The sequence below is a fragment of the Pseudozyma hubeiensis genome, assembly GCF_000403515.1.
Source record: "Pseudozyma hubeiensis SY62 DNA, scaffold: PHS42, whole genome shotgun sequence".
NCBI lineage: Eukaryota > Fungi > Basidiomycota > Ustilaginomycetes > Ustilaginales > Ustilaginaceae > Pseudozyma > Pseudozyma hubeiensis.
In genome coordinates, this window is record NW_012133824.1 from 42989 (window position 1) to 56069 (window position 13081).

At 56.1% G+C, this 13081-nt stretch overlaps 6 protein-coding genes and 1 non-coding gene across 7 annotated transcripts; 1 reads left to right on the top strand and 6 right to left on the bottom strand.

Annotated features, from left to right (window-relative positions):
• Positions 1 to 599: 599 nt before the first annotated feature.
• Positions 600 to 1687, bottom strand: PHSY_004191 (hypothetical protein; the record flags this gene model as incomplete). Its single annotated transcript, XM_012334805.1, has 2 exons — positions 600 to 1545; positions 1638 to 1687. The coding sequence occupies 2 exons, from the start codon at positions 1685 to 1687 to the stop codon at positions 600 to 602; spliced, it is 996 nt and encodes a 331-aa protein (XP_012190195.1).
• A 381-nt stretch (positions 1688 to 2068) lies between these two features.
• Positions 2069 to 4150, bottom strand: PHSY_004192 (hypothetical protein; the record flags this gene model as incomplete). The annotated part of the gene is made up of 1 exon (XM_012334806.1): positions 2069 to 4150. One exon carries the CDS (start codon positions 4148 to 4150, stop codon positions 2069 to 2071), a length of 2082 nt encoding a protein of 693 aa, XP_012190196.1.
• A 1066-nt stretch (positions 4151 to 5216) lies between these two features.
• On the bottom strand, positions 5217 to 6602 carry PHSY_004193 (hypothetical protein; the record flags this gene model as incomplete). Its single annotated transcript, XM_012334807.1, has 1 exon — positions 5217 to 6602. One exon carries the CDS (start codon positions 6600 to 6602, stop codon positions 5217 to 5219), a length of 1386 nt encoding a protein of 461 aa, XP_012190197.1.
• A 775-nt stretch (positions 6603 to 7377) lies between these two features.
• PHSY_004194 (hypothetical protein) lies at positions 7378 to 8463 on the bottom strand (the record flags this gene model as incomplete). Its single annotated transcript, XM_012334808.1, has 1 exon — positions 7378 to 8463. The coding sequence occupies one exon, from the start codon at positions 8461 to 8463 to the stop codon at positions 7378 to 7380; it is 1086 nt and encodes a 361-aa protein (XP_012190198.1).
• Positions 8464 to 8741: 278 nt separating this feature from the next.
• PHSY_004195 (hypothetical protein) lies at positions 8742 to 10307 on the bottom strand (the record flags this gene model as incomplete). Its single annotated transcript, XM_012334809.1, has 1 exon — positions 8742 to 10307. The coding sequence occupies one exon, from the start codon at positions 10305 to 10307 to the stop codon at positions 8742 to 8744; it is 1566 nt and encodes a 521-aa protein (XP_012190199.1).
• A 242-nt stretch (positions 10308 to 10549) lies between these two features.
• Positions 10550 to 10657, top strand: PHSY_007625. Its single transcript has one exon. It is a non-coding gene; the product is annotated as a tRNA-Lys (tRNA).
• A 274-nt stretch (positions 10658 to 10931) lies between these two features.
• Positions 10932 to 12422, bottom strand: PHSY_004196 (amino acid transporter; the record flags this gene model as incomplete). The annotated part of the gene is made up of 1 exon (XM_012334810.1): positions 10932 to 12422. One exon carries the CDS (start codon positions 12420 to 12422, stop codon positions 10932 to 10934), a length of 1491 nt encoding a protein of 496 aa, XP_012190200.1.
• Positions 12423 to 13081: the final 659 nt, after the last annotated feature.

Below are 13081 nucleotides of genomic sequence, written 5' to 3' on the forward strand. Positions count from 1 at the left end.
GCCACAAGCTCAAGCGTCGGTTCGAGCCACGCCCTCTTCAACATCACTTTCGCCGGGATTCTTGACAGTGTGGCGGAGATAGCAATGTTACTCGTGTGGCGGCAAGACTGCGTTTAAAGGGACAGCAGGCATCGGTCTGGGGAGATACTGTATCACCTTGTGTTCGTCGCAAGCAATATGTCTGCAAGCGAGTACGCCAATATGTAGGCCGACGATCCGGGGCAGCTCAACTTGAAATTCACGACTCGCGACTCGCTCAAATTGATCGTGCGATGCTTATTCCTTGTCCCGATATCATCAGATCGCCGATTCACCTTGAGACCTTGTCGTATATGGCCTGCATGAGACAGGAGAGCCTTCAAGCTTTGCCTCACGCCGGGACCTCACAAGACGCTCAGCTACGCTGTCGGTGAGCTTATCCGTTATGCTACATAGGTGTATCGCAAACAAGAGCCAGATCACTGTAGACTGCCGTCCTTAGAACCGGCTGCAGTGACGTCGAGTATATACAAGAAAGAAGACGAAATAAAGTACGCTACAGCCGAAACTAGGTCAAATCGGCATCTTCACGGCGAATGAGCCAGAAGGAGCACGACTCTTTAGACGCGGGCGCTTTCGGCGGGCTTGTCATGGGAAGGCACGTAAGCCGGAGGAGGCGGGCCAGGAGGTGGGGCGTAAGAATCGCCGCCCGTCGGAGGGGCACCCGCGGGTGGGCCGTACGCAGGTTGTTGCCCGTACGCATAGGACGATTGCTGTGTCCCGTATGGTTGCCCGTACCCTTGCCCGTACCCCCCTCCGCCGTATCCTTGTTGGTAATTCGACGTCTGGTTCTGCTGGTACGTCATGGGCAGCGTCGACTGCTGGTTGAACCGTCTCCTGCGCTTGCGTGCCAGCAGCGAAAAGAGAATGATCAACAAAACCACACCCACCGCGATGGCAACGCCGATGCCGATGCGTGGCCCATAGCCGAGGCCATTGTTGCAAGGGGTGTTGTATCTGTATCCGTTGCAGTAGTACGCCATCTTGCTACTTTTGAACTCTGTACGAGCTAAAATGCGGGAGAAGCTGTTTGTAAGCTGCGGACGAGAAGCGAGTGCGTGCTCTGAAGACCGATGATAGGTGTGAGAGTCTCCGGACGAAGCTACGTCAAGCCGTTCGGGATGTCCTCCTTTCGTCCGTGTGGTTGATTCGATTCCGAGTACGACGCAACGAGATGTCGAATGGAACAAAAGCTGGATGGATGGACGAGGTTGCGAATGTGGTGGGGGGATGGTAGGGAGGGATGGTGCATCAGAATCGCTTCGTATACTCGGCGCTTTGGAACAGCTTAGCTTGATCTGGGCTGAGTTAGCCACCGTCACCGGCCATGCACGATCTGGACACTGACGACAGGCCACGCCGCTTTGTCGCGGCGAAGAAGCCGGCTGTGCATTCTGGAAAGCTTCAGCTTGGCGCTGCAGGTTCGGCTTCTCAGGGCTTCGCAAGCCGCGAGTGGAGGTGACGAATGACACTGCTGCAGTGCTCCGTGAACAAATTGTCCCTTTCCTGTGAATGCCAAGCCTGGCTTTCTGCAATCAGAATCATCTGATGCCTCTTCTGCTGAGCCGCAGTCTGAAAACTATTCCGAAATTCCGCACTTGCGGACTGGGAACAAATCTAGAAAGGCGGTGCTCGGCAGCTCCGTCATTTCGGCGCACTCCTAGGCGTACAAGCTTAGGCAACTTTGTCTTTTCCCGCTTGGCAGAGTACAGCTTCACTGTCGCGACGGGTCGACGTCATGCCGGGCAACTGTATCAGCTGCCAGTCGAGTTCCCCACCCACGTCACTCCCTCACTGGACCCTTTCATTTCTCTCGTGCCTTTCTATTTCAGGTCTCGATCCATTTCCGAAGGAAGAAGCGGTTGCTCGCTGCTGAGATGTTGATGCTTTCGTTGCGAGTATCGCGTTGCCCCTACAGTGAGCTCAGGAACACGATCGCACAAGGTCACTTTCGGGCACGATGGAGAGAGATTGAGACGCTTCTGCATTATTAATAGATGAAACGAGTTCAGAACCGCTGCAGAGAGGCTCAGAGGCGACTCTTGAATACACGTGTGTCGTTGCCATCGCCGATCCGACCCAACAGATGCCTTCCTACGTAAGGGTTCACAAACACCTCATCCGGATCGTATCGCTGTCGCGTAGCCAAAAAGTCGTTCCAGTGCGGGTAGAGCTGCGACAGCTCCGTCGGCGAACACGAATGCGCCTTGGCCCAGTGTGGACGACCGGAATAGTGTCGCATGAGCGTTTCAAACTTGGCGAACAGCTGTCGGTAGCGCACGGGACGGTTGTACGGGCGGTACTGGACGATGCCGATGTAGCACGTCTTACGGCCCTGCGCGTGGCTGAGCCAGATACCGTCCGCATCGGTGAATCGAATCTCGACGGGGAAGTGGATGCGGTCGCCGTCAGCGGCAGCGGCCTCTTCGTCGAGCCAGTCGCGCATGGCTCGGATCGCTGCGGCTGCACGGTTGAAGGGGATGGCCCACTCGTCCGTGTACTGTGGGAAGAGGCAGTCCATGTTGAAGATACGATCAGAGCGGCCCACTTCCGACCAGACGGGGTTTCCGGGTGTCAGCGGACGAGGTGCGGGAGAGTCGGGTGCGAACGCATCAAACTTGCCAGCAGGAACGCTGCTCTGCAACCACGACAGCGACGGCTCACCCTCTGCATAGGCACCGACGTTTCCGCTGTGCGCAAATGACTGGCCTATGTCACGGATCAGACGCTGCTGCTCCTCGTCGCGAGTGCCCTGCTCTGCCGATGTGGAGGAGGAGGAGGAGGAGGAGGAGGAGGCTGCTGATGATGATTCGGCAGCGGGCTCAGCAGCTGGTGCCTCTGTCGTCGCTCCGATCCGATTGCCAGGGGTGGGGGCGGCTGGCTGTGCCAACTCTGCATCGGGGAAAGCAGGATGAGTGAGAGCGTGGATCCAACGCACGGCCAGAGGCGACCAGGACCTGTTGAATCGCGACGTATAGAGCAAGAACTCGGTGAGACGATGACCGACTAGCGATGCCTTCACGCGAGCCGACAGAGACGGAGGAGCCGAGACTTTCTCTGTTGAGCGATTGGCGCGTAGCATGGTGACGCGCTGAACTTGCGGGAACCACATGAGTCGAACGTGCTGGGCGGAGCCGACGACTTGTTCCAACGCCAGCTGCGCTTGCCTTGTCTCTTGATCGTCCTCGGGATCCGCTCGAGCCAGCTGGTCGACATCTCTGTTGGCGCCGGTCTGGATGGGGTGGATCTCGCTAGGATCGTCGGAGCGGTACGACGGTCGGTAGTTATCCGAGCACGCTGGCAGACGCTTAGTCTGGCTTACAAGGCCACCAAGCGATGCTCCAGGATTGACGTGGGAGGCTCTTGGAACGGCAGGGAAGCCGTTCTTGGAGCCAAAGAGCGAATCAAAGGTGAGCTCTTCCGAGTACTGCTTGAGATTGAACGCGTCTTGCACGCGCAGCGTCACCGATGTGATGAGACCGGTGGAGCCCAGACCGCAGAGGGTTGCATTAAAGAGATCCGAGTTCTGGTCGCGGCTGCATGTAAGATGCTGCGTTCCTTGCGGAAGTGGGCAGAGGATGGTGAGTTGCGAGACGTAGGATGATACGACGGGGAAGAGGATGCCGGTGCCGTGGGTTGCGGTAGAGATGAGACCGGCGATAGTCTGTTCCGAGATGGAGCCGACGTTGCACATCGCCAGGCGAGGTTGAGCCGAGTCGAGCGCTTCATGGACGTCCGAGATGTAGGTGCCTGCTAGAGCTGTGATGGTGTATGCGGCATGGTCGATGTCAACAACGCCATTCAGGCCTTCCATGCGCATCGCCCAGCCGGTGGTGAACGGCAGATCACTAGGGCTGTGCGCTCGTCCGATGGCACGCAGCTGGGCACCTTCACGCCGAGCCAGCTCGACGATCGCGGCGCATTGTACCACGGTGGTAGGAGCAAACACTCTCGCGGGACTGCTCACGAACGATTTGCCCCAGTTCTGGAACTTGGCTTTGGGAGAGCTGTTCGGCAACACGATCGGCTGCACCAGCTTCTCCAGCTCGGCCGTGGATCGCGAGAGGATACCTGCGTCCAGCAATGTCGATGTCGAGGAGTGCGACTGCATCGTGCTTGCGTCTGCTTTGCCGAGTGTCACTTTGGATGTGGAAGCCATGTATGCCAAGAGGTGGGATGCTTGAGATGATGGTATTGTCTCGGGAGGAAGGATGAGAGCACCTTGGCCGGCAGTCGTGTATTTGCCAAAGAAAGGAGGAGCTTGCAAGTGCAAGAGCAATCCAGTGAAGTCCGGTCAAAGCAGAGGAGAAAGTTGTGAGGTGGTGGAGAGGAGATACGGTGCGATACGGGAGCGGTCCTTGTATGGATGTCCGCGGCGTCGAGTTCCGATCCAGTATGCGGACGACTGTCGGTTCATGTGTCTTGCTGGACCCCTCTCTTGAAGTTCGCAACCAACTCAGCCGAATGACCGGTTTGTGCTGTCACACATTGAGTCTGCACAGCTTACGGAAGTGTTGCTCAAGATTGATGCTCGCCCGCGGAACCAGGCGAGAAGAATGAAAAAAGACAGGGTCCGGTGCTGTGGCTGAAAACATGAAGGAGAAATTCGGGTCGGCTTTCCAAACGAGGCTCGCTCATGAACGCGTGGAGCAGATGAGGCGGCTGAGCAGTGTCGCCCAACCGCAAAAGGTGGAGGTTGCGGGTCCAAATCGATCTTTGCTTCTTCTCGGCGGCTTTCCAAACAATTCCAACCCGCAGAGATCGCACCAGACCCCGAGACGCGCTCTTATCGCCTCTGCAGATCAGTTTCCTTCCGATTCACTGTACGCGACTCAAGGGCACGCCAGAAGACAGTCCACGTTCCGTCCGCCCTTACAGCTGGAGGCTACAAGACACGCGTCCCTTACTGCATTTGCGGCCGCAGCGCTTACACAAGCCGATCTTCCGCTCAACTGGACAGCGGATCAGCAAGCACAGCGACTCGAACCGGCTCACAATTGCTGCACAATCACGCCATTGTCGGATTCTTCCTGCACATGCGCTGGAAGCTGGGCACAGATCGAAGATCCACGTCTCCTCTGCCCGATCCTTCGCGCTTCAAGATGACACTGCTGATGTTTTGTGATGTGATAAGTCTTCATTTGATGGCACAGAGGTAAGGAGGCAAAGCTTCACCTTCAAGGCAGCACCGCCGTGATGATACCGTGGCGCGAGCGCGGCTGGATGATCCTCTCCAGCTTCAAGCCTGCCTTCTCTACCAGCGTCTTGAACTCGGACGGTGTACGTTCGGTAGCGTTTAGCGCAATGTTGACCTCCTGATCCACCCTCTGGATCCAAGTGCCTGCTACACCTCCCGAGCGGTACAGCGGATACGGGATCTTGCCCACCTGCTCGACCAAATCATCGTCCTTTCCTTGTTCGTCCGCTACAATGGCGGGCTGAAGCAGTGTGTCGACGATGATCAGCTTCGAGTCGGCCTGCATCTTGGCTTTGATGTTTCCGAGGATTTGAAGACACTCTTTGTCCGGCCAGTCATGAATGATCATACGCATCACGTAAACCCTCTTCGGACCAGAACTCTTGATCTCTTTGAAGAAGTCTGCCGCTTCAAACTGGACACGACCCGAGGCAACGGCGTCGGGCATGTTTCGTTCGAAGCTCGCTTTTGCCTCCGCTACCACCTCCGGTCGGTCTTGAACGACTCCGTTGAGGTTTGGATATTGCTTGAGCAGCGCTGCTGTAAATGCGCCAATGCCTCCTCCGATGTCGACGCATACGGTACCCTCCGGCAGCTGAGACCAAGGGTAGTCTTGGAGAATCCCTTCCACTGCGCCTCGATTGCAGGCCTGCATACCGACAGCGAACCTTGGAACTAGGTCCGGAACGCTCTTCTGGAAGAGGTCGAAAGCATCGCTTGCCTTGTGCTGCATATCGAATCCGTGCAAGAATGCTGCATTGTCCGGACTGAAGTCGTCCTTTGACTCCGGATTCATCCATGCATTCGAAATGCTCGGCACGATGCGAGGATGGATGAAAGAGCTGTACTGCACGTACGACTTGACATCGCACTCGTCTAGCAGATGTAAGGAAGCACGGTTGTTGACAAAGTATCCCTCGGACGTTTCTTGGAAGATATGATTGTTGGCAAGCGGTCGTAGTACCTTAAGTACGCGTGATGGCGGCAGTCCTGTTCGCGCGCCAATGTCGTTAACCGAAACTGGTTTCCCAGCGGAACCTCCTAGGTCCTTGATCACGTTGGCCATGTTCAGACTGGTGGCCATCTGGAGCGAAAAGGCCTTGTAGGTGGCCATGCCTTCCGACATGAGCGTCGTCGATGGCAGCTGGATCATGGAAGCCATCATGTCGAGCGCACCCGCCAGGTTCTGCGTCGTCACCCACAGTTCCTTCCCGGGAACATGGTTGCTCTGATCCAGCACAGGGTGTGTTCTAGCCTCGTTCAAGAACGGTTCTGGAATGTTATCTGCCTTCAAGAGCGCTTCGTACTTGTCCAGGTTGGTGTGGATCAACGCTTTGAGTGCTTGGAACTCGGACAGCTCCGTCATGGTCGTGATTTGAGGGTGATACAATGGCGGTGAAGGGTAGAAACGGGTCTTGAGGATTCGTCTATAAGGGGAAGACTGTCACAAGAGGTCTTGCACGAGCATTCATGGTACCACTCGGTCTATCGTGGCCTGTGCGAATCAAGAGGGTCCGAACTCAAGCCCCACCTAGGACCTAGGCGCATGCTTCGACCCACTCTGGCGGGTCACTCCTCGGACGAGTGGCGTTCGACCATCCTGCCATAAGCTGTCACTGCACGTCAAGTGACTCATCATGCAGCTCGAAAGGACCTTATCAGACGAGGCCGCCTTCCTACGCGAGCCATCCTCGTCAGTCTATTTGCCGAATATCGGCGGTCTCGCTATCCTGGACTCATGCGGCACTGATGTTGCCGGCAAAACTACCCGCAGTGACACTTCCATGACAGGTCACGCAGGATCTTGGCTTGAAAATCGCCGGCTCGTGACGGGCTCACGGCAAATCACAGATCCGAGGCCTTCGCATATGCGCGGCCTAAGCATTCAAAACGCATCGGCTGCGGAAGTTGCAATCATCTTCCGCATGTCAGCCTCAAGTTCTGCGTCGACGTTGCCGCACTCGTACGACCAATCTTTGCGGGAGTCGCGGCGTTTGCTCACCACTCCTACATGACCTCATCTTTAGAGTTCCTCGAAATAGCTTCCGCACTGGCCAGATCTCGGTTCTAACAGAACGATTGCGATTGCAGCTAGGTTGTGCAACGATACGATAGCTCAAGAGTCACACCCCACAGCGATCTCAATGACCCTTTCCGCCAGCATTCGGGTTAGGAGCCAACAGAAGACCTCCGTGTCCCTGCTTCAACACCTTGTCGCCCTTTGCCGGACCGTCCTGCGGATGATCAGGATCGACGCCATACACGCCGACAAAGACATCCTCGTTCACCAACTTCTGACACTTGTTGTACTCGAAGGGCCTTGCATCGACATCCTGCTGAGCGCAAGCGTGATATCCATTAGCATTGAGATCGTAGTAGACCGGGCTGAAGATCGTATCAACGGTGGGTCCGGAAGGTGCGATCGCCTTGTAGGATTTGAAGTTGGTCGTAGACAGAGACGTGCATTGCACTGAGCTGTAGAGTTGCTTTGTGGCTGAGCCGGTGCAGTCGGAAGAGTTGTACATGAGCAGAACACCACCTGCACCGTACGAAACTGGTTCGAGGCAGACAGCGCGCGAGCGATTGCGCGCGTGCTGGTGCGGTCGCGTGTGCCTCTTTTCGACAGCATTGTTGGAGGGTGTAGTGCATGCGCCACAGACCCGGATGGGAATGTTGTCTGGGTTCCACACGTATCCACCTTGGTTCATAATGTCCTGTCGTCTAGCGGTCCAAATCTTCGCCGCACGCGAGTCGAGGTTGGGGAAAGTGATACAGTCCTTCGTCTGGAAGGCATCCCAAACTTGATCAGCGGACATCCATGCGGTGTTCTGAACGACCGTGTCCGATTCTTCCTCCTTTGCGAATCCGATGCCGAGACCTTTAGTTGCAGCAAGAACACGAATCGATCCGAGAGGTTGTTGCAGAGAGTGAGCCACAGATCCATCCCAGTTCATCTGCTCGTTGCCCTTGATCATCGCCCTCGATGTCCTACGGAACAGCTCTAGAGGCTTGTTGCATTCGGTGTCCTCGAAAATGGCGACGTTGACGATGGCACAAGTAGGGTCCGTGGCAAAATCTTTGTAGCACTCGGATCCGTCATCAACGGCAGCAGAGCGCCTGTCCAAGGCAATCGACGTGTGCTGCACGCTGCCAAAGACACCCGCAGGAACGAGGGCGGCGGCGAGAAGCAGCGTGGAAAGCAGTGCGCTCCGAGTCGTGTCCAACATCTTGAAATCGGTACGAGATGAGTTGAGAAGATGGAAGAAGGCATTTCGATAGTTCAGCTCGGCGCTTATATGCCTTTCTCACACGTATCGTGAACGTGTCTGATGTGACTCTTAAGTGGGCGAAGGATGACTGCTGGCTCCGAGATTTGCAAACAGCCCTCATATTCGCCATTGGTCCCACCTGTTGCTTCCGATCCCCACCAGGTTATCTCGCGGTGGCTCCACCGCAACCGTGAACCCATTGATAATCATTTGCATTTGCTCTGATGAAGTGGGATCTAGTCTGCTTTTCGATGATTTGAGGCGGGACCCTTCGGTGGCGGTCCGAGGGGCGCTTTTGGTGGAGCTGCTGACGCCCTCGAATACATGTTCTGACCCGCCGTGCTGTACGTTCCTGATGCCGCGCCACCTCCCAGGTGCATGTGTGGATTCATGTCGCCACCGCTCATCGCCTCGTGAGATGAACGAGGGACACCACCGTACGCTGGATACGGCGAAGGCGAGTTGCGGCCCGAATTCAGATTGCTACGACTGCCATTGTTGAAGATACCGCCCACCATTTCCGCCGCCCTCTTTCCTCCAGTACCGAAGCCTCCAAATCCGCCATTGACGGAAAAGCCGCTCGTGCCGGAGACGTCGCCGGGCCGACCGTACATGTTTGCATTACGCTCGAACGCCTGCGCTGACGGCGCCAGAGGTGCATCGGCAAGTGCAGGCAGAAGCTGCAGCACGATCCGATGCAGTTTCACGGTCGGCCAAAACACGGCCAGACGCGAGGGGACAAGTCGATGAAGCGGACCTTTGGCGTAATCCGACCCACCACTGAATCCATTGGATGAGGCCGCCAGCGCGCCCGATGCCGAAATGCGAGGTTGCGGATCGGCGAGCATGGCAAGCACCGTGCAAAAGGGAAAGACGAGCATGAAGAGCATCAGGTTGAGCAACCCGCTCGGGTGGAAGAAGGAAACCGCGGTGGACGGCAGACCGAAAGCGACAAAGTACGACCACCTCTCTTCGCAGTAGCGCATCCTCCTTTCGAGCGACCATCCGCGCGAGATCCATGCTTGTTCGAAGCAGTAGTAGCCATCGACCATGCACATGAAAAGGAACGACAGCGGACGTCCTAGGTACGGTATGCGGCCGAGTAGAAGATAAAAGACCGTGTAGTTGACGATCAGGATCATGCGGTAGCTCTCCTGCAGCAAGCGTCGCGAAGTTCCAGGGGGTAGCGAAGGGTTGGACAGGGTGAGTCGTCGTACGTGACCGTGTCGAAGTTTGTACGCGGCCTGCGCGATGTCCGAGGTCCACGAAGAGGCGAGCAGGTAGCTACCGCCGATAAGCGGATACATCCAAAAGACGTTTCCGAGACCACCGACGACAGATCCAGACTCAGTCATGCCTTGCACGTTCTGTACGGGTGTTTGCTGAAAAAGCACCTTGGGGAAAAAGGCCAGTTCGAAGAAGAACACGACCGCAGAGATGGTGCCGCTGAGCAGCAAACCCTTCAGCACGCCGTTGCGGATCTCGCTGGAGCTCGCGATAAGCTTGAATGAGTCCTGCCATCGATTGCCATCCCACCAGCCGGCTCGTGCCCAGTTGAGGTGACACTGCAAGCTCTTGAGTAGTGGCAAGCGCGGGATGTGCTCTGCGGGTCCCTTGGCAGACCACGATGTCGGACGTGCACTGCTCCCTAGTGGCCACGGCAAGCCCGCATCGTACAACTCGTCGATTCTTCCACCTCCCGCACCTTCGATGTCGAGGTCCACATCCGATACGGAGAGCCCATTGGGTCGATGGTAGAAGCTGCTCGACGTGACGCGGCTGTTGGCCGGAACGCCGAGCATCGTTGCGGATCAGTGAAGAGCAACGCGTCCGCTGTTGATGTTGCTGTCGTTGCGTGCGGATCGAGATGTTCTGATCTCTGACGTTGTCGTCGAAAGAGAACCGGATTCGTTTGCACGCGAGGAGGCTTGTGCGTTCCCAACCAGGCAAAAAGCAGCTCTAATTTGGTTCTTCCTCCACCTCATCCATCGTTGATAACCACCAGTCTATATATATGCAATGACTGACAGGAATCCCCATCCTGTCCCGGCTAGCTCAGTCGGTAGAGCGTCAGACTCTTATGCAAACAAGGGTTTCCGAGGTTATCTCGGAGTTTATCTGAATGTCGTGGGTTCGAGCCCCACGTTGGGAGGAATTTTTTTCCTCTGTGTTGCAGCCATCCTTTTTGTGTCCTCATTTTCGGTCCGATTTGGTGGGTTGATATCCATCGAGCCTATCTGATCGCCGAATCTCAATCGCACAGACTTTCGCTTAAGCTCGTTGAAAAGGAATCCATTCATGTTCTATGCTGACCTGTGCGGCAAGGGCGGATGTGCAAGTACAGATTACAGGCGGAAATTGGAGACGTCCGGGCCGTGGAGAAGCGTTTGCGAAGGTCGTCTAGAATCGTGATGTCTGGTTCGCGTTTACTCGATGGGAGCGCAAGTGAACGATCCTCGCACCGAGCCACTGGCGTACTCGTTGACAATACCCTTGACAGAAGCGTAGGTTCCGCAGCCCAAGATGAGCAGGCCCAGAAGGAACACTGCTGCGTTGGTGATACTGAGAATCGTGTTCCATCGCGTGGAGTTCCACTTGCCTTCCTTGATCAGAAGGAACCACATCAGTGCTGGCCAGTAGAAAGTGAACCCGGAAATGAAAAGTGCAGACATGATGCCAAGAAGGTCCGGGAAGAATGGTATACTTTCTGCGATGACCCAGGCAATGACGGTGATGAGGGCCACGAGGCCAAGCCAGGTCAGCCAGCCTGTCTTGGTGTTGATGTATCGGATGACCGAATTTTTGAAGACACGGCCGTGAATGTACCTGGCAACTACAGTAGTGTTGATGGAGCCCGAGATGAAGATGACGGGCAGAGCGATGCCGAAAGCTACTTTCGAAAGCGTGGTACCGGCGGAGAGCAGCGCAGGGGACTTGACCTCGGTGCCAACAAAGGCGTAGATGAGGGCGCCGGTAAGGGTGTATATGACGATTTCGATGATGCCGAGAGCCCAGATGCTCTTGACGTAGTCGGTAGGGGTATGCATCTCGTCCATAAAGGAGAACTGGCAGACGGCGAACGAGTAGGCAAAGACGATATTGGTGAGAGCGACCCAAGCTTCGGCGAAAGTGGTTCCTGGCTTGGGCCAGGCAGACCATTCTGTCAAAGTCGGGGTTACTTGAGGTTGGCTCTTTCTGACACCAGTTCCGATGATGACAACACCGATGGCGATGATGATTGATGCGAAATCGATGTATCCCAGAATCGCGACCTCGGAGAAGGAGGGCGGCACGGCCACAATGAAGAGGATGATGGCCGAGATGACACCGAATACGAGCGAACAGATGGCGTTGTCGCTCAGATTGAGGAAAGCGATGGTACCAGTAAGACAGTGCGAGCCGACCAGCAGCGTCAGCTGGAGAGCGAACATGGCACCGATGAGCTCGTATCCGAAGCGACCCATCATGAGCTGGCCGGCATCGGCGTAGTGCGATACCTGCGGGAACTTAATCTTGACCTGACCCACGATGTAGCTGGTGTAGATGGCAATGATGCCCAGACCGACACAGCAAATGACGCCGGCAACCATACCGAGGGTTGCGAATGCAGATGGAATCGACAGAGCACCGAGAGCGATGGCTTCGACGATCAGGCAGACGGTGAGCTTCTTCCAGCCGAGACGATGGAACTTGTGGTCGCCTTCCGAACGCTTCTGCTGCTCGTACATGTAGTCCTCCTCGCTGCGGTACTGCTCGCGCTTCTCGCCGAATTCGGTCTGCGTTGCCGCTTGGATGTTGGAGACCTTGGCAGTGTCATCATGCGAGGCGCTGTTCTTTTCAACGTCGACGGTGTGGGTAGGCGAGGCCGAGCCGCTGGAGCGGACCTCTAGCGGAGATTGATGACCTGTGGACGCCATATTGAGCAGCGTCCTGATCAATCGGGGCTGTGGATGTGTCGCAGCGATCAATAGGGTCGAAGGGGAGCTCGTAAAGAATGCCGCAATGATCACGGCCTAGAGTGCGAAGATGGTAAAGAGAGGACGGAAAGAAGTGAAGAGGGAAAGGACAGGCCCTCGTGCAGATGAAAACGGCAACAGCGAATGACACGGCGGTCTGCGCGTTCCGCAGGAGGAGGGACTGCTAAAAAGTGACACTAAAATCGAATCTCTGCGCGGCGCTCATAAGGCGGCTATCAATCGTTCCGGCAAGCCAGCTCCACAGCCTATCAGCCATAAGCATGCTTCGGAAAACCTTGATCGCTGCAGGGCTCGTGATCTGCGCTATCTTGGGCTCCTTGCTCTGTCAACGGGCGACTCGAGCGCAGCGACATCGAGCTGGCACTCGGACTTCTCCATACCCTTCCACCTTCTGTCCAGCTGCTGTATTCAAGACAATGGGTTTGATAGGGCGCCGGGGCAACAGGAGCAGTGTCGGCTAATCCGTTCGAAATTCTGTCTCATGACGCTGCTGATGGACGAGCATGTCGGCTGGACTGTCTAGGACATTTTGTTTCGACGCAGAAGCCGCAGCGATCAGGGACTGCAAAGGAGGATTTTCGTCAAGCCGTCGGCTGTCC